This window comes from Coffea arabica, chromosome 4e (genome assembly GCF_036785885.1).
Source record: "Coffea arabica cultivar ET-39 chromosome 4e, Coffea Arabica ET-39 HiFi, whole genome shotgun sequence".
NCBI classification, from domain to species: domain Eukaryota; kingdom Viridiplantae; phylum Streptophyta; class Magnoliopsida; order Gentianales; family Rubiaceae; genus Coffea; species Coffea arabica.
In genome coordinates, this window is record NC_092317.1 from 9,245,811 (window position 1) to 9,271,782 (window position 25,972).

A 25,972-nucleotide genomic window follows, 5' to 3' on the forward strand; every position below is an offset into this window, starting at 1 on the left:
ATTAATTAAAGTTGAATTGCCTTCATCTTTCAATTAATTATTTCATTTTTGATATGCCAAATTAGAAATTGAAGTATTTGGTTTTACATATATATGATCCTTTATGTGTGAAGTTGAAAATAATAACTCTTCTTAAATGCATAAAACCAACACATACATCTAATTAGTAACATTATCTGTGTATTTTATAGTGACATTATGAGATATTATGGTTTTTCAAAATTTGATACTAGAGAATAGTTAAATATAATTTTTTTTCCCTTAAAATTGTAAGAATGAGAAGATAGAGAAATCAGTCAATAACTAATTCAAATTTCAAATCGGTAATGAATATGCAGCTTCCTTATTGTGTTTCATATAGTTTTTTGTTGTTTTGTTAAATAATATATAGTGATATAAAAGAAGATATTGATATAGAATTTAATTAAATTAATTAATTTTTTTTTTTACTTTAAGTTGTAATCTGACATCAAGATTAAAATATCTAAGCTATGCCACTACCTGTGATCATTGCAAATATCAGTCATGGATAATGTAAGGATTTAGTCATCCATCATTAGTTATATAAGATGAGAATGGTGTACATGGAAGGAAATGAAAGGAAATTCATCATTTCCTTCATCAAATACGTCTTCATACTTTCCCATATTACTACAACTACAAGACGAAGATAAAAAAATGCACAGAGGATCAACTGCCCATTGCAGAGCATCTTTGTACACAAAACAAGTGCTAATTGCTAGATGATGCGGTATCTGGCAAAGTTGGTTTTGGTATGGAAGTCTCGTGCTCTTTAATTGATCAGTTACCAAGCTTGAACTTAATTGCAGAATTCAAACAAAACAACGACAAAGATGGCTTCAAGTTACACAGTTCCACTCAAAGAAACAAAAAAGATACTTACAGAAATTAGGGGGAAAAGAAAGTTTAAAGCTTCACCTTACAGAATTCCAGCACAAATGAAGAACTAGTAATATACAGAGTTATGTAAAGTGATTTTTACCTGACTAAATGTGCTAACTTGTTTAATCTCTAGATTCAATGGATATTGCTAATGATCCTCTACTACTTGTGATGGTCTCAAATTCCTCAGCCATCTCGCGTGGAGCCAGGAAAGGTTTTGGAGGCATAGGCACAAGATCAGCATCTCCTTCAAGCATCTCAACGATTTTGTTCATCGCTGGTCGATCATCAGGCTTCATCTGTATGCACCACAAAGCTACCAGAATCATCTTCCTTTCTTCTGCATTGGCAAATGCCATGTCTATGTCCTGTCCTGCCTGTAATCGGTCATAAGCCCAAGAAGTGAAGTAAATCTGACTAACATGCTCGGCACCTGGATTTCTATTTTCCCTTCTGCTTGCCATTTCCATCAACAACATTCCAAAGCTATAAACATCAGCCTTGTATGAGACTCCTCCAATGTTCTTGTAGAACAACTCTGGAGCCGTGTACCCCATTGTCCCTCTTGCAGCAGGGAGGGATATGAAACTTTCATTGTTGGGATATAATTGAGCAAGCCCGAAATCAGATATCTTGGGATTATAATTCTCATCCAGAAGAATGTTATGGGGTTTGATACCAAAGTGTAGAATCCTCATGTCGCAGCCTCGATGTAGATAGTGAATCCCACGAGCCACCCCAAGAGCAATCTCAAACACTTTCTCATAGCTCAAGGAAACAGATTGTGACTGTCCCTTTGGGAAACTGTACTTGTCAAGAGAGCCATTGGGCATGAACTCATATACTAAAGCTCTTTTTGATCCTTCAGTGCAGAAACCAACAAGCTGCACCACATTTACATGGTGAATCCTTCCCATAGTAGCAACTTTGCTCACGAATTCTAGCTCACTAGTCGTGGTGTTTTCCATTATCTTCACTGCAACAAAAGGCCCACTGCGAAGTTTCCCTTTATACACAGATCCACAGCTGCCTTCACCCAGCTTCTCTCTGAAGTTCCCTGTCATTTTCCTGATCTCGCAGTAACTGTACTTAATTGGCATGAGGCTAGTTTGACTTTGAAGGAACTCTTCAATGGTTTCATCAGCTGATAAATGTCGTCTTCTCCATTTAAACACCACTAATACTGCTAAGCACGTAATTCCACATACAAATCTTAGTCCAAGTAGGGATCCTGCAGAGATAATATAGTGAGAAGACTTGGAGTTGGAGTGAAATAGGCTATAGCAAGGGATCAAGTTTTTACCTACAGAAATGAGCGCATAAAGTCCAATTATGGTACCCCAATACTCGAGTGTACCTGCATTTCTCAACGAAATAATGAGGTCAGAATCTTTAATTAATCATGTGATCTACCAAAGGAATTGCAGAACTTTAGCTTTCACACTGAAATTGCAATAGTTAAGGCAAAACATAAATTTTAGTCAGTCTATGGTAACTCTTTGAGCACATTCCAGTATTTGAATTCAACTAATCTATTGCCATGTTCTATATTAGGCATGCCTTTTTCAGTCAGCTTCTCTTAGCATCCAATGTCTAATCTGTTGCATATGTTCTGAATCGAAATGTGGATTACTGCTCATTGATCTAGACTGAAATGGACATCAGACTCTCAAACAACTCTAAGAGTACTTAATCAATACCCAATCCTCCTTGAAGCATCACTAGAGTTCACCAAACCAAGATCAGTTTGCAAAAACGACTCAGACGAAGTAGAGTGCGATTAGTAGTCCAAAAAATACTAATGCTCAAGCTTTTCTAGCTATTCAAGTTGCTTGAGCTCGGTGAGCGCCAACTAGACCTCAATTTTTGACAGACAAGCCTGCAATTAGCTCAATCCTTTGCATATTTAGTCAAAAGCATTATAAACCTACTCAGATCATAAGGAAACCAATTAAGAAAGAGGGAAATATTCCAATGGTACTTACAGCGTAATGGAAGTTCAGAAAGTGGTTCGTTTTCATAGCAATAATGGCGACAAGTAACAGTGTTATTTTCGACACTGCAGAAACCATGATGATCGGCTTCACATTCTTGACATAACACCCTGAACCACGAGAGCTCAAATCCATAAGCCAACAACTCATGAACACTCGCCAAAGAAGTTGTAATATGAATATCCTTCATGGGCCCGAACTTTGAGACCTTGGTGGACATCTCAACCCCACAAGACTCCTCCAAATCCGATATTCTGAAATCTTCCCCAACAGCAATGTATCTATGGACCCTGGAAGAGTTGGAAAATGCAGAACTACTCCCATTTCTGCAGAAAGTATTTTCCATATATCGCGAAGCATTTACAGGTTTTAAGCAGTTGATGTATACTACTGGGATGTTGTAATCATAGAGTTTGTCGTATACAGAAATTGGAAGATCGAGGTAATCAAAAGATGAATAAGTTGGGAAAGAGCAGGAATCGTTGTTGTCTACACCGGGGTCAACTGCTCGAATCGTGAAGTTTTCGTAAGTGATGGCCTGGACATGGAACTTCTTGGAATTTAAGGTTAGAATGGTGCGATTGTTTTGGCAGTCGAGTTCGTAGCTCGGGTCACCACAGTTCTTGGGATCGCCTTTTAGACGAAAAGGGTAAGATATATTATGGAGATTCCCACAGGAAGATGGAATGCAAGAATCAGGACTATGAATACTGCTCTGGGCTCTGGAGCTGCTGCTTTGAACTACGAGGCAAAACAATAGTAGAAGAGAGATACAGAAGCTTTGCTTTGACATATCTTGAAGGGCTACCAATGGACTGTAGAGTATAGTCAGAAATGGAGGGAGGAAGTTTTGATCTGGAAATTGTTTTATGGAGCTCTATGAAAATTTCAGGTATAATAATTAATACAGTTCAGTTCTGCTAAGCCAGTTCCATTGCTGTTAAGGAGCAATTTGGTCATCATTGACGGCTTGCTTTTCTTGCACAACCTCCGGGAACTTCCTCGATAGCTATTATTAGTGTTTGAAAATTGATGATTTAGGCGTAAACTGCTGATCCATCGGTCCCCACTTTAATTTTTATCTTTTTTTCTTGTGTTAAGAAAGAGCATAATTAATGATTACCATAAGATAAGATAATGGTCTCGCTCTTTATTTTCATATTCTTCCTTGATACCTTATATCTCTGACAAATCTCCCACGCTCCTAATTTGTCACAAAGATATCTTGCAATATACATAATTAGGGATGCTAATGAGAACCAGCCTTTAAAAGAACCACGCCTAAAGAAGCTTAGCTCATGCTATATAGAAGTAGTATCTATCATGCATTTTTTTGACATATTTAACTGGCATATACGTAAATAAACTGTGTATTTTTTTTTTTTTTGTCAAATGATAAACTGTGTATTTGTATGGTGGTTTATCTGCCAAATTTTATTTAACTACGTCATAAACGCGTTTTTCAATAATCTTTTATTTTTTCAATCATTTTTTAAAATCTCACGTGTATTATATAAAAAAAATGCTATAGTATTTTTTCAAAATATTATTCTAAATAATCTCCTATCCAAACACACTCAATACTTCACATTGCTATGTTTCCATTAAGAATTTGTTAGCTATTATTATCAAAATTTTCTTTCAGAACCATCTAAGATGATGAATGAAAGAAAAAGTTGAAGAGTCCTCATAAATAAGTCCTTATTGACCATTTAGATACTCTTCACGTGCCATTGTTAAAAGCGTAGTTGTTAGGATCGTGATTCGGATTGTAGGATCGTATAATCCTATGATACAGATTAAGGTTAATGATCCAGATCGTAAATAGGATTGAAATTTGGCTTTAAATTAGTAAGATTGATAGGATCGCGGTTCAGATCGTATGATTGTATGTTTTTACAATTCTACTATTTTCAAAAAATTAGGTAACGACCATATCTTTGTGTAGAAAACTCGAAATTGAGTGCTGTTTGTTGCGTTGTAAACTATATTAAAAGGGCTTTAAATCCATGTAAATAACCCACTCCTATTCCAAACTTACAAATTTTGATGAATCCTTAAATTTGACTCATATGTTTCACTAGAGTGAATAGATAATGATTTTTGCAATAGGTTATCACTTAAGGCTAGTGTTTGATGTCTTTATCATAATAAATTAATATGGTTTTGAGTCTTTAGGCTATAAATTTGAACCCAAAATACATGTTTTTTTGTGCATAAAGTCACTTCTCAAAATTTTTTTAAATTATTTGTCTATTTTATATCGATTTTTGAGTCAATTAAAATATAGTTGAAACATTTCGCTATATATGTAATATTTAATTATCCTATTATATAAAAAATGATGTAATAATCGATCAATGAATCATAATTAACTAAATGTATGGTGTTTAATTGTTTTATTAATCAGATGATTTATACACATATAAAGTCAACTTTTCTATGTATATTGTCCCATAATTGAATTTGTATTTAGAACAAGAAAGAACAAGTTGTTTAGTTTAATCAAAATACATTTTGAATATATTACAAGTAGTCCCAAATTTTTATGTAATTTTCAAATTGCCTTAAATACTTTATATAGCACAATTTTAACCCTGGTTGACAATATCATTATATTGATTGCACATGAATTACATTATATGTTACTATATTTGTGAATTTCAAATTTAAAAACTATAAATATGACAATTTATTACATTTTTGGTCGAATTTATTGGTTCTACGATCTGATCCTACCAACTAAAAATCGATTCTATATAAGATTCCAATTTTGAAAACCTTGGTTAAAAGCTAACTTTGTAGACATCAAGTTGCAAGGGTAGCTGTATGCAAGTTGACGAGGTGGATATATAAAATAATAAAAGTGATAATTTCAAAAAGGGATAATTTTGAAAACCTCCCTTGAAATTTTTGAGAGTCTCACATTCCTCTCCTGAGGTTTCCAAAATATCAGAAACTTCCCCTAAAACTAAATGGGCAATCTCGAATCCGACCTAATTCAAAAATAAAAATAATAAAAAATTGGAAGTTGGAGAGAGAAAACAACTTGATACCACAAATCCCCTTATTCTCTTGCATTAGTGAAGTTCCAGGAAAAGGACAAGTAATAACTTTCAATAGCAAATCAGCATATTTGTAGCCTCTCACTCGTTTGCAGAGTATAAATAAATGAGTTAAGTACACTGATTTGGGATCTTACTATATAAAGCAACCCAAGTCATAAAAGAAACATAGAATTAACTAAGAATAATTTGGTGGAGGCTTAGCAAACCAAGTCATACGAGAAGTAGAAAATTCGCTAAACATAATCTACTATACACAAACAACAACTATATCTGTGAGAACTCAAAAATTTTCACATTTGCTCAGCATTATTTTATTTCTTTGCCTATATTTTATACTTTCTTTGGAAATATTAAATTTTCTATGCATTTTTAGAAGTAAGTACAGTGTTAAAATCATTTTTCCTAGTATGAGTTAGTGTACGTTAATTTGAAATGCATTCTAGACGTGGGACCCGCTAGTGCGCTTAGTACGATAAACTTTTTGGCGATTAATTGAATTTTTTATTTGGAGATATTATTTTACAAGGTGCTAGGAGATAATTAGAGGTTAGTTAGATAGATTAACCATTGGAAGAAAGAAGATAAGTTTGAACCATTAAAAGTGCAAAGTGTCGCGATACGATTGGAAGTTGGACTTGCCTAACTTTCTTTACCTTTACTAAAACCTTAATTTTGACCAATTTTTGCTTCATTCTTTACCTTCTTGGCCGAGCTTCTTGAAGAGAAAAGCCAAGGGAGAAAACTTCATTTGCCAACTTCAATTTGCTTCAATCTTGAGTTCTAACCAAGTAAGTTGCAAAATACACCATCAAAGTTGCTAGATAAGGGGGATTAAAGCTTCTAGTGGAGGGATTTGTGAAAGGAAACCCTAAATTATCATCTTTATTGAGGTGTTAAGGTACTTTGCTTACAAACTTCCTCTTTGTTCATGCTAATGTCAAATTAGTGGTTTGTGGTGGTTAAATATGTTATTGTATGGAAGATTTTATGGTTTGAGGTAGAATTAGCTAAATTTCTGTTTTTTTTTTGGGAATTTTCTGTTTTTATATGATATTGGTTGGCCATGAATGATGGCTTGATATGGTGAGAAATGAAGCATTTGTGTGTTAGTTGTAGTTGTTTGCGGAAAATTTCAGACTTTGTGCGAAAATTCCAGCTTAGGGTTAGTAATCTGCCCTGATTTTGCACTACATATTCGTCCTTGAACGAGGCCGAATCAGCCTTTTCCCAAAACATGAAAGTTGTTGGTAATTGAGTTGTCTAGCTACCTGTAAAATTTCAGCTCAATTGGAGCACTGTAACATGTAAAATGACCAAAAAATCCTTGACTGCCCATGAGCCCTGTTCCGCGGACAGCTTTCTGTTTTCGTGGAGATTTTCATTTTTTGACCCTGAAAATGCATTATTTGGCTTTGGAGGTCTTCATAAGAAATGTAGGTATATGTCTTGGCTTCGAAACGCCATAATATTTGTTGCAATCCGATAAGTGTACCTTCAATTGTGGTTGTTATACCGAAAGATGTATTTTATCGCCTATAATTTGTATATGAAATTGTGGTTGTTTTGGAATGTGAGTTGGTGTTTGATTGTAGGATGGAAAGTAAAGAAAGTAAGGGGAGATGCTGTCCACTTGTTTTCTTGTAGTTTGAGTGCGTAAAAGTGAGATTTGACATGTGATTTGGTGATGCGTTGGACTTACTTTGCTTGGACATACTTAGGTCCACTTAATGGTGTTATTTGAGCTACCTTTCATTTGAACTTCTACATTTTTGCATGGTGAATGAGACAACCGTTTTAAGCATGATACTTATCTACAAATGTCAAGTTTTGCACTTCAAATGGTTACTCATTTCTTTCCGAAACAAAGAAGAATTGCCTAGGGTTTCTTGGCCGAAAACCTAATTTCATCACGCGAGGCTTTAGGTGTGAATTTAGGGTTTCTTTATTTTCCTTTTCTCGGCCGTAAAATCTACATGTATACTTTTTACTTTAAAACTCACATTTATATATTGTACTAGTAAGTATTCGGATTTTCTTTGACTTACTTAAACTCTTGATGGTTGAACTGTGATAGTTTCTCTTGGTTATTAGGGTTCCTTGGTGATTGAGGGTATTACCCGGAGGGTTCCTTTGGGCGTTATTTTGCGTAAATAGGTGAGTATTCCTTGTTTGTTATATTTTCATTGACTATGTGACTTGTTCTTGATTATATGACTTGTTATGAATGAATGATAACATGTTACAAGGTTTCAATGATTGCTTAAAATGAGTTTTCTAGGCGAGTATGTACTTTATCGCACTCGACCTAAATGAAATGTGAAATTTTCAATGATTGAATGATTATATGTGCATGAATGTAAGTCTCTTGGCTAAACTGGACCCTGCCCTTCGTTACTGATCGACTCGAGCCAGAAGCGGACTCGGTCGGGTGATTTAGTGACCCTGGGTGAACGTTGGGTATACTCGAGTATTACCTTGTAGTCTGTTGGAGCTTGGCCAACGTCCAGGAGGGGGTGAAATGAAATGAATGAACGAATGTCAATGTAAATGAAGGATTTTACTTATCAAAATGCATTTTCAAACGATTGGAGGAATAAAGAAATGAAAGGAGAATGAATGAACGAATGAATGAATGGCTCCATGTGAGCACGTATCCTTTTAATGAATGTTATTATTGTTTTATATTGTCATGTTTCTTGAATTACTTGCTATCTATGGTTAACGTATTGAACTCATTGTTTGTTTATGTGTTTGGAACCTCACCGAGCTTTTAGCTCATTCCGTTAGTTTTGTTTCCTTAACAGGGGATGCGAGCAAGGACGAGAGCTCTGTATAAACTAGTTTAGTCTAGTTTTTTGGATTCTTTTGTAATGGTTCTCGCTCTAACACTTGGCAAGGGTTGGATGTATGAGGATTGGGAACCTTTGTATATTTGAATTTTGTAATTCCTTTGGAGATAGGAATGTATATAAGTTTATGTTTTAAGTTTGAGATCGTTATTCGCTTGTTTTGTAAATTTTATCTTCAATTCCTTGAGGTGAATGACTGAGTCCCGGCAAGAGTTGGGCAGGCGGTCCACCGAACCTTTTGGTTCGGCTTAGGGTAAGGTGGGGCTGTCACAATATCAATATAGGCTACCAAGGAATATTGAAAAATTCCAAAATTCTTACAGACTAAACTGGTAGAGGTTTAAAGAACTCTTCAATTCTTAGACACAGGTGACAATCCAGAACTTTCTATGCCATGTATCAAGCTTTTTTGCCATATATCAAGAATGGCTTAAAGAGACTAATTGAAATCTTTCTAGGCCATATATCAATCACCAAGTGGCGCTTGAATTTGGTGCCATTTTGTTTATGGCATTTTAGATATTAATTAAAGGAATCTAAATTTAACTGTATTTATAACTAGCTTAACTAAATTTGTCTAGATAATTGCGAAATATCCGGCAACTTATGAGAGTATTTAAGTCTTTTCACCCATGATGATGTAAGAGATGGGACCCAATATTCTAGCGGGGGAGGTTTTTGATAAACCTCATGGAAGAGGAGTGAGACTGTCAGAAATCTCACGGGAGGTTTCTGAAATCATCCCTTTCAAAAATCTCCCCTAAAGTTTCCAATAATTTCAGTAAACTTTCTCAAGATTTTAAAAATTATACTTACCTCTTTGCTACCTAAAATGACAATATTAGTCTTACCATTTGAATAAATCTCCTTGTCGGGCATATATATAGAAAAAATGGGATTTATAATTATTTTTTCTTTTCCTTTTCTCTTCTTATTCCTCTTTTTTATAATTTATGAGTAAAATTACATAACTATAAACTATAAATATTGATTCTAGTCGCTATCATTATCAAATGTTGAACTATTGATTTTGTTTTTACAACTTTGAATGTGATCCAATTTTTTGTTTATCTTTCTTTTTCTTTGTATCAAAAGCAACAATAACTTAAAAAGAAATTGTCCAAAACTACTAATAATGATTGATAGTTCCAACAATTCAAAAATTTACAAACTCTAAAAGGATTATGTTAATATTTTCTTCTCCAACTTTGAGGGAATATATATACCCAATAAAACACTATGTATAGTAGCCTATCATATTGATAAAACTATTGTAATAATGGCTTGTTAAATAATAAATATAGGTATTGAAAATTTGATTATTTTTATATTTGTGCTATATATTTTACAATTATTTTGGAAAGTACTATAAATATTATAAACTGAGGACATTTTAGGATGTTCATTTATATTTTTGACCAAGTCTAAGGTTTGTTACTAAATGTGTCAAATTAAGGGAGGTGATTGTAATTTTTGAAACTTTAGGGGAGCTCAGTAAAATTATTAGAAACCTCAGGGGAGGTTAAAGCAATTATGCCAGAATAAGATCAATTCTCAAAATAAAGAGTCAAACATTTTGGCTAACGTGCGTGGATTGGTCCTACGCGTTTTCGTTTGTTTCCATTTTCCTGTCTTTCTACTTCTGCTAAGCAAGGCCCCTGTTGGTAATTGCATTGTCCAGATCAAAGTTAATGGTATTGCAATTTCTATATTGCTAAAATTCTTTGTCGATTCCAGGCACCGGATCCAAATTCCGAATCCAAGTATCACTTGAGCTACATCTCTACTGAGCCTAAAATTTAATCTTACCCTGTATTCTGACGAGAATCACTGGAAAGAAAATGCTAAAAAGACGCAGAGGAAGTGTTGGTAAAGCCATGGCTATGCTGCTTTTCGGCCTCATTTGGTTATCATTTCTTGCAGATGTAGGGATTGTAGCAGCCCAAGATGAATGCTTGCCCACCCGGTGCGGCAACGGCACAGAAATCCGGTTCCCCTTCTGGCTAAAAGGGCATCAGCCGGATCGTTGCGGCTATCCAGGCTTTGAGCTAACTTGCTCTCCCAGCAACGCCACAGAGATGGAGCTCCAGTACCCGATTACGGCTTCAACCAACAATATAGTGATCCCTTTACGCGTTACACTTGGGATTTATGAGATTGATTACAAATCCCAGGTGTTGACCAGTGATAGAATTACTGTTCCTGAATGCCTCCCCAGGCAGGTTCCTCAGGTGAATTCATCTGCCTCGCCATTCGGGGTAGTTAGTGTCTTCAGTATTGATGGCTTCAGTTTGTTTAATTGTTCTACTTCTTCCAACAACGGTACTAGAATTCATTCCAGAATTGGATCGCCTGTTCCTTGCCTTAGTTCCCCTGCATTCCAAGTCCTTTACTTGGATTCCATCTATAGTATTTCTGACTTTGCGCAGCCATCTTGTGTAAAGATGTACAACATTTCTTATGTTCCAAAAGCTGTGTTTACTGGGCAAGAGCAATATGAACATTATAGTCCTTATGATTATGTTCGTCTCAATTGGTCCAAACCATCTTGTGCAAATTGTGAGGCAAAAGGGGAGTATTGCAGCTTAAAGATCAATGGCACAAATGATGAAACGGAATGTGTTGACATTCCTATCCAGCCTGGGGATGGTACTTGTCTTCATCGTGTATACTTTTCCATTCATGCTTCAAACTAATTTGCCTTGATATGTCTATACAGATTAAGACACACTTGCGTCAACTATTTAAGTAGAATAAGATAGTTTATGTCATAATTTGTAGATATGTTGGCACTTTTAGTTCTTGGGTATCAACGCCATATGCAGAATGGTTTGACCAGTGTGTTGCCTGTTATGTTGCAGGTTCATCCAACAAAAAAGCAATAATTGCCGGTGTAACAGTAGCTGTGGTCGTTGTATTCACAGTTCTCCTTGTGTTGTCTGTCGTTTTCATATCGGAAAAAAGAAAGAAAGAGGAGCAGAAAAAGTTTGAGAAATTTCTGGAGGATTACAAAGCTCTGAGGCCTATAAGATTCTCTTATGCTGATATAAGAAAAATAACATGTCAATTTAAGGAGAAATTAGGCCAAGGAGGTTATGGAACAGTGTACAAAGGAAAGATCTCTGATGATACATTGGTTGCTGTTAAGGTCCTCAGCAATTTTAAAGGGAATGGCGAAGAATTCATCAATGAAGTAGGTACAATTGGCAGAATTCACCATATAAATGTGGTTCGGCTGGTGGGATTTTGTGCAGATGGCTACAGGCGGGCACTCGTGTATGAGTTCTTGCCAAATGATTCCCTCCATAAGTTCATATCTTCCGGGAAGCAGCTGGTTCGTTGGGAAATGCTGGAACAAATTGCCATTGGCATAGCCAAAGGGCTTGATTATCTTCATCAGGGATGCAATCAAAGAATTCTTCACTTTGATATTAAACCACATAATATCTTGCTAGATCAGAATTTTAGTCCTAAGGTTGCTGATTTTGGCCTGGCCAAATTATGTTCGAAGGAGCAAAGCATAGTGTTCGTGACTGCTGCCCGAGGGACAATAGGCTATATTTCACCTGAGATGTTCTCTAGAAACTATGGTAATGTATCTTACAAATCTGATGTTTATAGTTTCGGCATGTTGTTGCTTGATATGATTGGAGGAAGAAAGAACTTTCACGCTGGGGCAGATGATAGCAGTCAAATCTATTATCCAGAGTGGGTGTATAATCAACTGGAGAAAGGAGAAACCTTTTCAATCCAAATTGATGAAGAGAAAAACAGTAAAATATTCAAGAAATTGGCAATTGTGGGGCTTTGGTGCATTCAGTGGTATCCTGCTGACCGGCCTTCCATGAAAGCTGTGATTCAAATGCTGGAAGGAGAAAACTTGCCCATCATGCCGCCAAACCCTTTTGCTTCCTCAAAAGTTGGAAAGACTGATGGAAGCTTTTCCACTTGGGAGGGAGATAGCATTTCTGAAGCAATTGAGGGCAATTGTTAACCTTTTTTTTTTTTTTTTCCTGTGGTAGTATATCGTTTACTAATATTCAGCATATATCAAATACATTCAGGCTAGAAAATGCTGCTTTCTTCAGAAATGTTCCCACTTCTGCTGTTAGAATTGTTTCTGATAGTGTTAGTTTAATCATAGCTGTGGAATGTGGAGGCTCCCTGCAATGGAATTCAAGTGTTTTGGACCTTTGGTACTGTGTAATGGGTGTATAGATGAGGATTTACTGATGTACATACGGCTGTTGTGCCTTGATTAATAAAAAGTTACTTTGCTAAAAAAAAAAAGTCATCTTTTCAGTTCTTCGTTTACTCATAGCTAGTTTGGGAGTTTAGAATAGAAAAGAAAAGAAGAGAAAGGGTTAGAAAAGAAAAGAAAGGATGGGAAAGGTTAAGTTTCTATCTAAGTTGTTCGGGAGTTTTAAAAAATATCTAAGTTGTTTGGGAGTTTTAAAAAAGAAAAGAGGGTAAGTGGTTTTCTTTTGTTTGGAAGTTGAAAATAGATGAACAGAAAATATGTTCAAATAGGTTATTTTACAAAATTGTCCTTTTTGTAAATAAATGTGAATTAAGTAAGCTAAGGGACTCATCAGAAATTAAAAATTTTTGTATCATGATTTTGAAGGTAATATTGTCATATTGAAAAATTCACTTAAAGCACCGTCCCTTCCTTCCTTTTTCGCCCAACTTTGGGCGGAAAGTTTTCCAAATACACGAGAGAGAAGTGAAGTCTATCCAAATTCTTTCTTTTCCTTCTCTTTTTGGCTTTCAAATGATGGAAAAAATTTATAATCCTTTCAAAACCTTTCTTTTCTATCAATTTCCTTCCTCCCAAACTAGCTATCAGTCTCTGGAATCATTCATCTTAGCTGCAAACAACATCTGGGAACTGTTCACAGTAGTCACCACTTACCAACGAAATATGTAGCAACAGCCTATCTTGTTCAAACTCCATCTTCTGATTGTATCGCAGGCAAAGCCCAAAAGATTAGTTTTTTTCAGAATCATGTATTGTAGGAGCCACCTTGTTTTGGACCCCATGACATGGAGGAAACACGAGGCCATTTCCTCTTGTGCAGGTAATAGAACCCTTCATAATTGACTGTCTCCTCCTAAATGGTCCATATTCATTTGTATGCTGACAACCTTAGCTACCCTAACATGTTATTGAGCTAAAATTGGATCCAATTGGGTTCGATAAACAGATGAAGTGATTACTAGCTGTTTGTGGGATCTGCTTCTTCTTCATTTTCTGGTTTTAGGTATTAATCTGTTCTTCTTCTTCTTCTTCTTCTGCTTCTTTTTTTTTTGTGAGGATCCAATCTTTTGATCTCAGGAATGCTACTGCATCTATTCTAATGCAACTGTCGGATTAGAATGGATTGCAATGCATGTATTCAAGTTATCTTTGTGAAAGAGGTAAAAGGAGTCGGTAGAAAGAAAAGTTAAGAATGACACAATAATAGAGCCAACATTGACCTTGTAATTGTCCTGGTTGCCTGTTCTTCATCTGCCGCTCCAGAAGCATTGGGGGTTTACAGCCTTCTTTAACAAGAGGGTAAAATTGGTTTGATGAATGTTGAATTTAACTTCCTTTTAATTTAGAAACCTGCAATATAGCCTCTTATGATTTCGATTAAATTAAAAATTGGAAGAAAAGCGTTCAAATTAATTATCGTACGTGAAATGTCAATATTTCCTTTGTTATATGACCAAAAACACCTCTAAAAATATGACAAAAAAATACCTATAATAAAAATTTTTTGTATATATATTATTCAATAAAATATTTTAAAAACATATCAAAAATAGCTAATCCAAATCGAGTCACGGTGACATTAAGGAAGGCAAACGAGCCTTCTACAGTTCTACGTCTACATGGACACGACATCCGTACTACATTCATCAGAGTTAAATAAGCTAAAACCAAGGAGAGCACGTCCACTTTATTTATTTATTTATTTATTTTTATTTCTGTTTTTACTCGGTAAGAAGTAAGATCATTTTTTAACAGATGCTTCAAGGGATATTCTTATGCATATAACTTACCATTTCAATGCAGATTGACATTTATTTTTCTCTCTTTTATAATCAGTTTCCTAATTTAGCTTGATTTTGTTCAAAATGTTAACACCTCAATTAGTGGATGTGTTGGATACCTGTTACTCAAACTCTTATTTATAATATATACTCCCTCCATTCCTTATTAGATGACCTGAATAACTAATTCTCTTAGATTAAGAAAGTTGGTTATTTTCTAAAAGTCAACAAAAGATGTGTAATGGTAGAGCGTTGAGTTTAGTGTAAACTCTTTTGTTTTTCGAGTCACATTTTAGATTTCCAAAGTTGCTCTCGCAATCACTTAATTAACTTATGATATCTGATCATATGTTGCTTATATTGCTAACCATAACTAACTTTCAACCATAATCACTACAAACATTTTAACCACCAAGTACATCAAAATTTTATTTAAAAATTTTTAAAAGATCAAAGTTTATTCTTTTATTTATAAAAATTTTATACTAATTTGTTTCATATAAAAAAATGATTTTTCATAAATTGTGCACACATATCGAGTGCACCTTATCACCAGCATTAAATGAACATGGGACCTTTGTTGATATATATATATTTTTTTGTCAACACAGGGGTGTCCGGGTTAATCCTTACGGGGTCCGACTAATCCCCTGCGGCCCGGGTCTTGGTGCCCCAACCCGACCCAAGCACAGTAAGTGCGCGGAGGAATCTAGTAGCGCAGGGACTCGAACCTGGGACCTAGAGGTTTACCAGGAGGAGGTGCTGCCGCTGGACCATTCACGCGAGAGCTTGTTGGTATTCAGTAATACACTACTGTACTTTGCATCTCACTGAATTCATTGACCAGGTATTCCTTGACCAGGTTCATTTATGTCACTGCTCACGTTTCACCAGGATTTATTGTACTCCCTCCGTCTCATTTTGACAGTTCTATTTCTTTTTTCACACAATTTAAAAAAAAGTAGTTAACTTTGTTGGAAAAGTAAATTTATAGATTGCTATTTTTCTAAAATACCCTCACATTAAATATGGTGCAATTTTATGGGAACTTGAATTGATAGTAAAAAAAGAATCAACTCTCATTAAATGGGATAGGTTTATAGTAACAACTAATTATATTGAATAAGGGTATTTTAGGAAAATTAAAATACAACTATATTCTTCAATTGGAAAGTGGACAACAATTTGGGACAGATGAAAAAGAAATACAGACTATCAAAGTGGGAGGGAGGGAGTATGATGTGCACATATGGCTAAATCACAGAGACCTCCCTAAAAGATTGCTGTAATTGCAAAAACTCATCTTAAGATTATATTTGTGAAAGTAATCCTATAGTTTAAATTTCAACTTATAAAAGTACGAACGAAACTATTGTCATAGCATATGTTAGACAATATAACAAAGTTAAACAAAAGTGGTAGTTCGGATGACTAAAATAACACATACTCCTTCCGTCCCATTTTGATAGTCCCGTTTTCCTTTTTCGTCTGTTTCAATTGATAGTCCACTCTCCAATTGAAAAATATAGTTGTATTTTAATTTTTTTAAAATATCCTTATTTGATGTAAGTTGTTGTTACTATAAACCTATCTCATTTAATGAGAGTTGATTCTTTTTTACCATTAATTCAAGTTCCCATAAAGTTGTACTCTAATTAATGTGAGGGTATTTTAGAAAAATAGCTACCTAAATTGATTGTTCCAACAAAGTTAACTATTGTTTCTTAAAGGGAAAATGACCTGTTTCATCCCTTACATTTCGTAAAAATATTCTTTTCGTCTCTCACTTTTAAAATGAAGCAAATTCGTCCCTGACATTTAAAAATTAAAACTATTACATCCCTGAACCTAATTTTCAATCTGAATCAAACCATCTAATAACCCAGTAATAAATTTTGAAAATAGAATTGATAGATCATTCAGTCAACTTCATCATATTCATATGACATTTATTAATCCAAAAAAATAAAAATTATAACATAAAAGGTCATTCTTTGTTTTGGAATAGTAAAGTTTTTTTTTTTTGGATAAATCTTTTCATGCACCGTTAGTATATCTGCTTGCGAATCTAGATGTGTATCATAAATATAAAATTTGATGTTTAAATTTAAATTAAAATGATATGGCTGTACATAAAACCATCAGTGTATATAATGATAATGTAGAAAAGATTAATCTTTCTTTTTTATGTTATAATTTTTTATTTTTTATTTTTAGGTTCATTAAATTTTACATGAATATCAAGTTGAGTTAACCAAGTGATCTACCAATTACACCCCCAAAATTTGTAATCAGGTTGATTGGTGGTTTGATTCAGATTGAAATTTGGGTTCAAGGATGTAATAATTTTAGTTTTTAAATGTCAAGGACGAAATTGCTTCATTTTAAAAGTGAGGGATGAAAAGAATATTTTTGTGAAATGTTAAAGATGAAACCGATCATTTTCCCTTTCTTAAATTATGTGAAAAAAATCAGAACTATCAAAGTGGGACGGAAGGAGTATCACTCAAATTATCAGAGAATAGTCACTTCTTTTTTTTTTTTTTTGCCTTATCTCCGTGAGAGGTTGTGAATCTTACAAAAGAAAAATGAAATGACTTGAGAGTCCCAACCAATAAGTTAATAGTGATTGTCGCTTTCATATTGTGCATAAGGGGTTAAATGTGAGAGTCCTAACAATAATGAATTCTAAAAACAATTTTCAAGAATATAAACGTAAAAGACCAGAAATTGCATGCAATGATGCAGTGAAAATTGAAAATCTCCAATCCGGCAATCCCCCAAGTCTTCCCACAAAATATATTAGCCAACCATCACAAAAGTCTTCCCATTTCACAGTTCAGGAAAATGGCTTCAACCCAAGATGAACAAAACAACAAGTCAACCAACCGGGCATTGGAGCCGGATCTGGATATTCCAAACCAGCCTGGGCTTGAATTCGCCCAGTTTGCAGCCGGGTGCTTCTGGGGAGTGGAGCTGGCTTTCCAAAGACTGGAAGGTGTTGTGAAAACTGAAGTGGGTTATTCTCAGGGACACGTTGATAACCCGAATTACAAGTTGGTTTGTACCGGATCCACTAACCATGCTGAAGTGGTTCGGGTTCAGTTTGACCCTACTGTTTGCCCGTACACTAATTTGCTCTCTCTTTTCTGGGCTCGCCATAATCCCACCACTCTTAATCGCCAGGTTTCAAATGATTTGGCTTTCATATATATTTTTTTGTTTCATTTTCTGCTTTTTTTTTTTAATTTGTTTGTTAGTTAATTTTTATTTAATTAATTCATATGAATCCTTTATTTTAGTTGAAGAAAAAGTTAAATTCCAAATTTAGTAATTATTTTCTGGTTTCTGTTTCAATTATGGATTTTTGGGCAGTGAATTTGTTTGTCAGAGGGGATTGGAACGGGAAAAAAAGTTCTTTTTTTTATTATTATCTTGGAACGGAAAGTTTCTTTTTGTTGTTTTTTTTTTTGCAAATTTTTTTGGTTTGAGTTTGAAACGAATAAATTTGACATGGGTTTGTTTTGTTCTATCTTCATCTTAATTATCATTTGATGTGATAAAAAATTTATTCTTGGCTTGGGCAATGATATGACCCAAATTTCTTGATTGAGGTATTCTTCACTTTGGTGCATATAGAATTTAGTAAGGGGGAAAAAAGAAAAAAGGGAATGTGAATTATTAAATCTAACAACAAAGAATGAATATCTCATTTTGACCCCAATTAATTCGCATGATCAAAACAAGGGCTTAATTTTCAGGTAACTGCATTAACTGTTAACTAGGCGAATACAAAATCTATTATTAACTGTTAATGCATTAACTGCATCAACAAAATCTGTGGGAGATATTTTCTAAGTTGGTTTACGGATTTTGGGTATAGTGGTGGAGATTAGAGGCAATGTTGAGCAAGATGCGAACTTCTTATTATTGTTGCATGGCTCAACAGTTTCAAAAAAGGTTGCCATAGAATTCACTTGACGAGCTGTGTGTGCTACCAAGGAGCAAATAATCCTCCAATGTTATCTTGTTTTGCCTACCGGCGAGTAGGTAATCCTCAACCAACGCTTTCGTGTTCTGGGCATTTAGCTAATGCTTGTACAGTGTTATTAGGAAAGGGTACCTAAAGCCTATTTGAGTGAGCTCCCCTATGGAGATTGATTAGATACCCTTAAAAGAAATGCAGAGGATGTATTGATGTCACCTGTGAGCATGGTTCAAAGTTGCAGTCGCGGCTGTGGCTCGGACCTTTCCACATTGGTCTCGGCATATTAGTTGCGGTCTTGGCGAGACACAAATTTTTAAAATATTTAATATTCTAGAAATTGTGAATAATATAAAAAAAATATGATAAACAAAAATAATAAAAATTAGCAAAAATAATAAAAATTCAAGTTGACTTGGGGTGATTCGGGACGACTCGACTGTTTCTATCCGTCTCGGCGACGTCTCGGCCGAGTTCTCGGTGATCCTTTATCTTGGAGTCATCTCATTCCGGTATTGTATCGGAGAGCTTCGTTCCGATAACGACTCGACCGAGTTGTCTTGGACTCGGCCGAGTCTTTGAACCATGCTTGTGAGAAGAATTCTTGGGAGGGCCATTTTGGTAGTATATAGCAAATTGATTAGTGCTAACTGACTAGGAATTTGATGATGGTTTCTCAACAAATAAGTTGTTTTTTGGATTAAAATGTTCGACAGTGCATGTCTTGCTTGTATCTTTCAATTCGGTTGCACATCCTTCAGGTTGCTTAAGTTACTTTGCTGCTTGATCTCTGTTAGGGTGGTGATGTTGGCACACAATACCGGTCAGGAATATACTACTATAATGAGACCCAGGCTCAACTAGCAAAAGAATCACTAGAAGAGAAGCAGAAGGAATACAAGGACAAGAGGATTGTGACTGAAATTCTTCCTGCCAAGACATTTTACAGAGCCGAGGAGTACCACCAGCAATATCTTGAGAAGGGTGGAGGGAGAGGTAACAAACAGTCTGCTGCAAAAGGCTGTAATGACCCAATCCGATGCTATGGTTGATGCAGGAGACATTGCAGGCATCATACTCGAATAAGGCTGTGAAGTAACACATTTCGTGATATGTTGCATTTATGCGATTAGACTTTTAACTCTACTTCACATTGCATGCTTCTATTATAACGTAAATGCTTTCAGCTTCTAAGTTTAAACCTTTGGGTCAACCTGTGATGTTTATCATAATCACCTATTGTAGCAAAGCCTGAACTATCATATCTTGGCTGCTTGTACTATATATAATATGGAGATGTCTCTTGCAGAACAACCAATTTGTTGGATAAAGTTTTATTAAGATTTGTTTGATCCGACTTGTGGAGATTCTGTGAGAATAGGGATTGATCGTTTTATTTTCCAAAAAATAAAATAATGTCTATTTTCCGATGTAGTTCATCGATCAAGCACAAGGAAACAGTTGACACCAGCTATAGTATATTGAGATCATTAGTATCCTTTTGGTCATTATATTTAAAGGAGGGTATGAGTAATTCTTTTCATCTAAAGACAGGAAATGCTCTTATTCAGCAAATTCAGTCATGGCTTTTCTTGAAGGGAAATAAAAGATATAGACAAGAGATAAAATTTTTATTGACCCATCAGTGTTCTTTCAATCTCAATACATCAGTATCACAATCACAGTGGAATCAGTACGAAGCGATTTGAAGTTTCAAAGTTTTAAGAGTTGATGAGAACTGCAACTAGGAGAGGAAAGCAATATTATCACTAGCTTTTCACAGTAAAAGAAACTATGCTGTGTTTAGAGTTCATCCTTAATCTCAGATGCATCAGCAGCTCCAACAGGATTGCTGGAAGAGTTTTTGATCGGATATGAGGGTTCCATGGCTATACCACAAAGTCCCTCTTTATCATCTATCCCGCGCTGCATCCTGATGTAGCCTTTCTCTCCCCATTCAGTTCCCCAAGAATTCCTCACAATCCAATATTTGGTTCCATCAAGTGTAGTTCCGTAGCCTACAATTGCCACCCCATGATCCAGTTCTGTTCCACAGTCTCCAGTAAATACTCCCTGTCATCGGAAACCAACAAATGTTAGATATTAATCAGATAAAATCCATAAAACCTCTCGTTTTTCTGAGTCTCTTCTCGTTTGCTATAGATATGTGAGATGCATCTCTAAATGTGATCTTTGAGACCTGGTCTCAAAGTACTATGAAATGCTGATGGTCTATTATGTAAGATATATGATTAAAAAAGGTTTACCTCAGAGTAGAACTGAAAATCAGAACCACCAGCATCTATGGCGACAGAAACAGGTTGGTTGGCCGCTGCTTTCAGAAGTGCATCCTCATCATTGGGAGGTACATCTTCATATCCATCGATTGAAACTACTGGCTGATGCAACTGCAAATTGAAGCATTGTGTTAACGAAAAAATATATAAGATCAGGTACATCTCAAGCTAAGCTATCAAATTAGTTGCTTTACAATTCAATGCCACAAACTTTACCTTCCGCGTATCACATCTACCATCCGCTGCCTTGTAGGGATAGTTTTGCTCACTGGTGATACCTCCCTGTTTCTTGATGAATTGGAACGCTAAATCCATCAGGCCTCCATTGCAACCTTGATTATCTGTGTTGTCACAATCGACAAGTTCTTGCTCCGATAATGAAACTAGCTTCTTTGTTCTGATATAGTTTATTCCCTCAACTGAAACGACTGTTGAAAATGCCCAACAACTACCTGTAGTAACATCATCAAGAAAGAATATGCAATCTTAAGCATCATCATAACCAATTCCAGAGTTCAAATCTTAATTTGTAGCAATTTATAGACTGCATATATCAGGATATTTTTAACAGTAGTCTTACCACATTGGCCTTGATCCTTTATAGGAGTTACAGCACCTTTCTGCCTCCAATCAACAGAAGGTGGAGCACGATCATCGTTAGCATACATAAAAGTTCCATTGTCAGCTTTTTGTCCTCTGAGCAATCTGTGATGCTTAATCTTGGATCCAGCATAAAAGCTTCTGAATTCATGGTTAGTCAGGTCAGCAAACTTGTTAAGTTTCAACTTATAAGGTTTGTCCTTCTTGTTGAACTGATGGACATGGAGAACATTTGATTTGAACACGTTGAACCTCTTAAGCTTCTCATCAAGACTTGTGGAGTCTCTATGATGGCTTCTCCACCTCTCATACAAATCCCACAAACTCTCCTCAGTTTCTAACTCCTTTTCATGGAAGTCGAAACTCGATCCGATCTCAAGAACTAAAGCTAAAGAAAGAGCAACAAGCAAGAACTTCTTCATTTGCATTGAAATTGTACCTAGTGATCAACAAAGCGTGCAAGTTATGATATGGTAAGTAAGTGACTGCTTTGTTTATATAGAGAAATTGATCTAAGAGATAGAAGGAGGAGGTATGGTTGAACGAGATAAGCAAATATTCCTCAATGATATGGACTTAATTGATTCCTTATGGGTAAGAACAACCTAAAAATAATTGTGATACTATGGCCAAGAACTCATGATAGGGCAGCAGGAGAATGCTTAGTACAGAGATGGATGGAGGATTCCTATCCTATCCTATTCAGGTTGATTATACAAGCAAGGCCTTTTTATAAGTTCATATGGTTAGTAATTTAAACACTTTAAGCAAGGAAAGAAGAGAAAAAAGGCTGTTCAGGGAATGAGCAGTTGTGAACCTTGCATTGCGCGAGTAAACGGAATTCCTTCTCAACTGACTTCCAAGAATTGGGAACCTTTTTGGTCATAAAGTTTCCTTGTTCAAATTCTTGTGCTTTTCAACCTTTGCTAATGTCATAAGGGACTCAAGGGCCAAGGAAGGAGTTAAAATTTTGAGATTAATTTCCAAGGTGCAATTTCTATTTTCCAAACCATTCCTATAACTTTTCTAGTGAAAGCAATTCATTAAGTTTTGTCATTTGTGTGAATATATCATTTTTTTTTTCATTGACGTTGGTGTGAATTAGCTCAAAATTTGTTTCTATTGTCAAAGAATTTAAAAAGAAAGAAAAGAAAAAAAGCCCTTATGAAATAAGTATGGGGTAGTTGGGGTGGTGGACTTGGGGAAGCTAACACGCTATCATGTTGTGTGGTAGCGCAAGGGAAGGAGAGGTGACGAATATAGCGGTTAGTTACGTTGTTAGGGACTCTTATGCCACGCTTTCTTGCATAGTGGCGAAATAAAGCGTTATAAACTGCTACTTTTGCTTATCCGAATTCAGATATTTTTCTGCAACATTTTTCTCTAAAAAGAAATATGAACAATTCTTCTTTTGGGAACAAATTACATGACCATTTTTTTTTGGGCTTAGTTTCTCTTAGGTATAGGAGTTATTCCTATAAAGTTCTTCATTTTTCTTTCTTATTAAAAAATTATGGAATAACGAAAAATAAAATGATGGGAATAAGTGAAGTAAGAAAAGGAATGAAGAATGTAGAGTGAAAAGCTTAAAATATTTTGGCTGCCTTGGGAAAGGGTTATTTGAACAATTTGCTGGCCTTGTTCTTTATGGACTACTTGACTACGAAATATAAAAGAAATTATGTCTTAAAAGGGGAAAAAAATAAATTCTCCTCCAATTCCCCATCTAGAAATATGTTAACTGAAAAAATTAGTAAATTTTTTTGCATTTGGAAGTCTAAGTATTATCTATTTACCTCTAAATATTATAACAACATGATTGAAGTTGACCAAATTTTTTAATACATATTTATGTATTAATTTAGTGAAAATTAAAAACTATATTCTTAGACGTAGTATTTTGGGCACGAAAGTCGACTTGTTCTTAAGATAATCCGACTGATTAGGTCTGATAACTATTAACTAATCAAATGTAAACTCTAAAAATGTGGATCATCTAAAGAAAAGTGTCATACTTAGAAAATTGTTTTTTTTAAAAAAAAAATTAGAACTTTAATAACGAATACTCCAAGCCAAAAATCTAAGACTTAAGGCCTTAAGGGTATCCTATCCTTTGTCCTCTATCCATAATGTATTACTTTGTTTACTTCAACTGCACAAATAAAAAATGCAAACTTTGAGTTGATTTTCTTTGAAAAGATGAAGAGTCTTTAGTTTGATAAACAAGTTTTGCACTTAATAATGTCGTGCCCATGAATCCATTACCTTCGTGTTCTTTGTTGCGTTTGTCATGTTTCAACTGAAGCTTCTATCTGAGGATACCATGCAAAAAGATGGGATTACACCAAATTCCTCCCTCAGCTATGCATTAGGTTTTGCCAAAAAAAAAGAAAAAAGGGAACAAGTTGCTTGTAGGACTTCTTTAGCGTGAGGTATGCTGGGGGGGGGGGGGGGGGGCAGGTTTCCCAATCAAGAAGGGGCAAGAGTTAAACTTTTTCTCAGTTACATGTATTTCTATCTATAGGTCTGATGATTAATATGCTTTCCTTGGTAATGAAAGGTGCAAAGTAATATAATTAGTTGCTTGATTCATAAGTGACATTTCTTTGGTTTAGTGATAAGTGTAAGCTTAACTGCCAATTAATAATCAACCTGCTGTATTTGTTTAGGTAAAATATAGCTAGAGTTGTCAAAATAGGTGATTCGAACGGTTTGACCGGGTCATAATTGAACAATGAGTATAACTAGGTCAAACCATTTATACCCATATATATATATATATATATATATATATATATATATGGGTATAAATGATGGGTATACATTTAATGAATGGGTGTAGGTATATCATCCAATTATCATTTATGAGTCACTTAAAATTCTACTTATTTTTTTTCTATTTTTTCGCATGTTGTTTCACAAGAAATAATGGTATTTTGTTGTTATTAAATTGGTAAGAAATTCAAATTTATTTTCTTAATAATCATCAAAAGTTGAGTTTAAATGTATAATTATTTTTAAATTGGTATAAGTGAGTGAATCGAGTCAACCCACTATGCACCAATTAAATGAATTTAATTGGTTATCCATTTTGATCCATTCAAAATTAATGAACAACAAACTTAAAAAACCCAATTTATAATAAAAAAATTCTTTACACAGGAAGGGTAACGTACCTAACCCTTTCTCGATATTATGGTTACTCTATCACCAGTTGATCAACCAAGGAAAAATAAAAAAGTCAAACTCGGAAAAACGATATAATTCCGATAAGAAAGATAATTATACCAAGAATAGTGACGTAGAAACTGCATTGTGCTTGGGAGAAGAAACTTGACAAATGTACTCTCATATATATTCAGAACTAGGAATTTCAAACAATTTAAACTAAGCCGAATCCAATAACGTTGAAGAGGAATATTTTCCCCCTTTTTGTTTTTAGTGCTGATGCTATGAAAAGTTGGCTTTGACAGATTATGAATCTTTGTCGACAAGGCAAATTCCAATCAGAGTACACTAACTCATTAAAGTTGGCTTTACTTTAATGAGTGGTTTGAACAAGAAGGTAACAGCACCGGTGCATTGTGCTCAATATTAGCAAAAGATGCAACCATGGCAAGATCTCTGGTTGCTTGCAGATTGGCGTTCCAAGTTCAGTCGATTTCGGGAGTAGCTTTGGCAGTCATTTTGTCATTGGCACTGTCTTGGAGACTTGATCTTGTAGCTGTTGCAATACAAACAGCTGCCATCCGTGCCTTTTATCTCAAGGCCAAGATGATGACTAGCATGTCCAAGAAAATGTTGCAATCACAAAACAGAAGCAATGAGTTAGCAAGTGAGGCTGTTGGAAACCATAGAATTATTACAGCATTTTACTCTCAGGAAAAGGTGATGACATTGTTCAAAGAAGCACAGATAGGTACGACCGTTGATTATCCCTAATTAGGAAATACTCCTAGGCACGACCGTAGGAATTAATTTTCTAATTGCATTAAAAACTAGAAAAGCCTAACCCAAATTAATAACACGCTATGAGGGTTATTTAAATCAGATTGCATGTTCCCCTAGTGTAAGAAAACACTAGTTGCTACTAATATTAACCAATTAAACAATTACGGATTTAATTGATTAAATTGACAAGAGATTAAAAAATTAAATTGCACATCGGGCCCTTGATATCCAATTAACAAAATAATCCCATAAAAATTCAAATAGAAAACATGCAAATATTAAT

General features: G+C 35.0%; 5 protein-coding genes across 5 annotated transcripts; 3 read left to right on the forward strand and 2 right to left on the reverse strand.

The window, feature by feature from the left end:
- Positions 1 to 909: 909 nt before the first annotated feature.
- LOC113740688 (rust resistance kinase Lr10-like) lies at positions 910 to 3,766 on the reverse strand. Its single transcript, XM_027268221.2, has 3 exons — positions 2,889 to 3,766; positions 2,207 to 2,260; positions 910 to 2,134 (listed from the first exon to the last, which is right to left on the reverse strand). Exons 1-3 carry the CDS (start codon positions 3,688 to 3,690, stop codon positions 1,026 to 1,028), a joined length of 1,965 nt encoding a protein of 654 aa, XP_027124022.1. The 5' UTR covers positions 3,691 to 3,766; the 3' UTR covers positions 910 to 1,025.
- A 6,661-nt stretch (positions 3,767 to 10,427) lies between these two features.
- On the forward strand, positions 10,428 to 13,096 carry LOC113741156 (rust resistance kinase Lr10-like). Its single transcript, XM_027268632.2, has 2 exons — positions 10,428 to 11,463; positions 11,676 to 13,096. The coding sequence occupies exons 1-2, from the start codon at positions 10,656 to 10,658 to the stop codon at positions 12,806 to 12,808; spliced, it is 1,941 nt and encodes a 646-aa protein (XP_027124433.2). The 5' UTR covers positions 10,428 to 10,655; the 3' UTR covers positions 12,809 to 13,096.
- A 4,461-nt stretch (positions 13,097 to 17,557) lies between these two features.
- On the forward strand, positions 17,558 to 20,155 carry LOC113742782 (peptide methionine sulfoxide reductase-like). The gene is made up of 2 exons (XM_027270736.2): positions 17,558 to 18,042; positions 19,639 to 20,155. The coding sequence occupies exons 1-2, from the start codon at positions 17,704 to 17,706 to the stop codon at positions 19,891 to 19,893; spliced, it is 594 nt and encodes a 197-aa protein (XP_027126537.1). The 5' UTR covers positions 17,558 to 17,703; the 3' UTR covers positions 19,894 to 20,155.
- A 298-nt stretch (positions 20,156 to 20,453) lies between these two features.
- LOC113742780 (vignain-like) lies at positions 20,454 to 22,462 on the reverse strand. Its single transcript, XM_027270735.2, has 4 exons — positions 21,719 to 22,462; positions 21,355 to 21,590; positions 21,109 to 21,249; positions 20,454 to 20,914 (listed from the first exon to the last, which is right to left on the reverse strand). The coding sequence occupies exons 1-4, from the start codon at positions 22,164 to 22,166 to the stop codon at positions 20,645 to 20,647; spliced, it is 1,095 nt and encodes a 364-aa protein (XP_027126536.1). The 5' UTR covers positions 22,167 to 22,462; the 3' UTR covers positions 20,454 to 20,644.
- Positions 22,463 to 25,350: 2,888 nt separating this feature from the next.
- Positions 25,351 to 25,680, forward strand: LOC113740689 (putative multidrug resistance protein). Its single transcript, XM_027268222.1, has one exon. The coding sequence runs from the start codon at positions 25,351 to 25,353 to the stop codon at positions 25,678 to 25,680; it is 330 nt and encodes a 109-aa protein (XP_027124023.1).
- The last annotated feature ends 292 nt before the right edge of the window (positions 25,681 to 25,972 follow it).